Source organism: Eimeria mitis, genomic scaffold, assembly GCF_000499745.2.
Source record: "Eimeria mitis Houghton genomic scaffold, Emh_scaff547, whole genome shotgun sequence".
Classification (NCBI taxonomy): Eukaryota; Apicomplexa; class Conoidasida; order Eucoccidiorida; family Eimeriidae; genus Eimeria; species Eimeria mitis.
The window spans coordinates 14,961-15,384 of NW_013573740.1; the positions used below are offsets into that span (position 1 = coordinate 14,961).

General features: G+C 42.5%; 1 protein-coding gene across 1 annotated transcript in view; it reads left to right on the forward strand.

Annotated features, from left to right (window-relative positions):
• Positions 1–50: 50 nt before the first annotated feature.
• The window catches only part of EMH_0015920 (uncharacterized protein), a gene marked incomplete at both ends in the record, with an annotated part of 2,527 nt that continues 2,153 nt past the window's right edge, over positions 51–424 (forward strand). The window contains one exon of the mRNA XM_013500502.1: positions 51–246. Coding sequence (XP_013355956.1) covers positions 51–246 — 196 coding nt within the window. The remainder of the gene's footprint in view (positions 247–424) is intronic.

Consider the following 424-nt stretch of genomic DNA (forward strand, 5'->3'; position numbering starts at 1 on the left):
AAGATGAACTCAACAACTTTCTTCACTCTCTAAGAAAACAAGTAAAACAAATGTTAATAAATATGCACCCGCAGGAACTTGTATCTATCGTTGGCTCTATAGCAACATACGGCGGAGCTGCGATCCCCGAGCAGCAGCAGCAGCTGCAGCAGCAGCAGCAGCAGCAGCAGCAGCAGGAGCAGCAGCAGCAGCAGCAGCAGCAGCAGCAGCAGATATTGAATGAAGAAACTATAAAACCTCTGGTTTGTAAGAACCCTCATCTGGCTATATTACCACAAATATTACAGCAGGTGGACATACACCTGAAACTGAATAATTTTTCTTTTTTTCAGATATTTCATTTGTTGCATTTGCTACAAAAATGCGGCATCAAGCATCAAGCTCTAATAGAAGAATGTATTTACTTTCTACACCACGGCACACA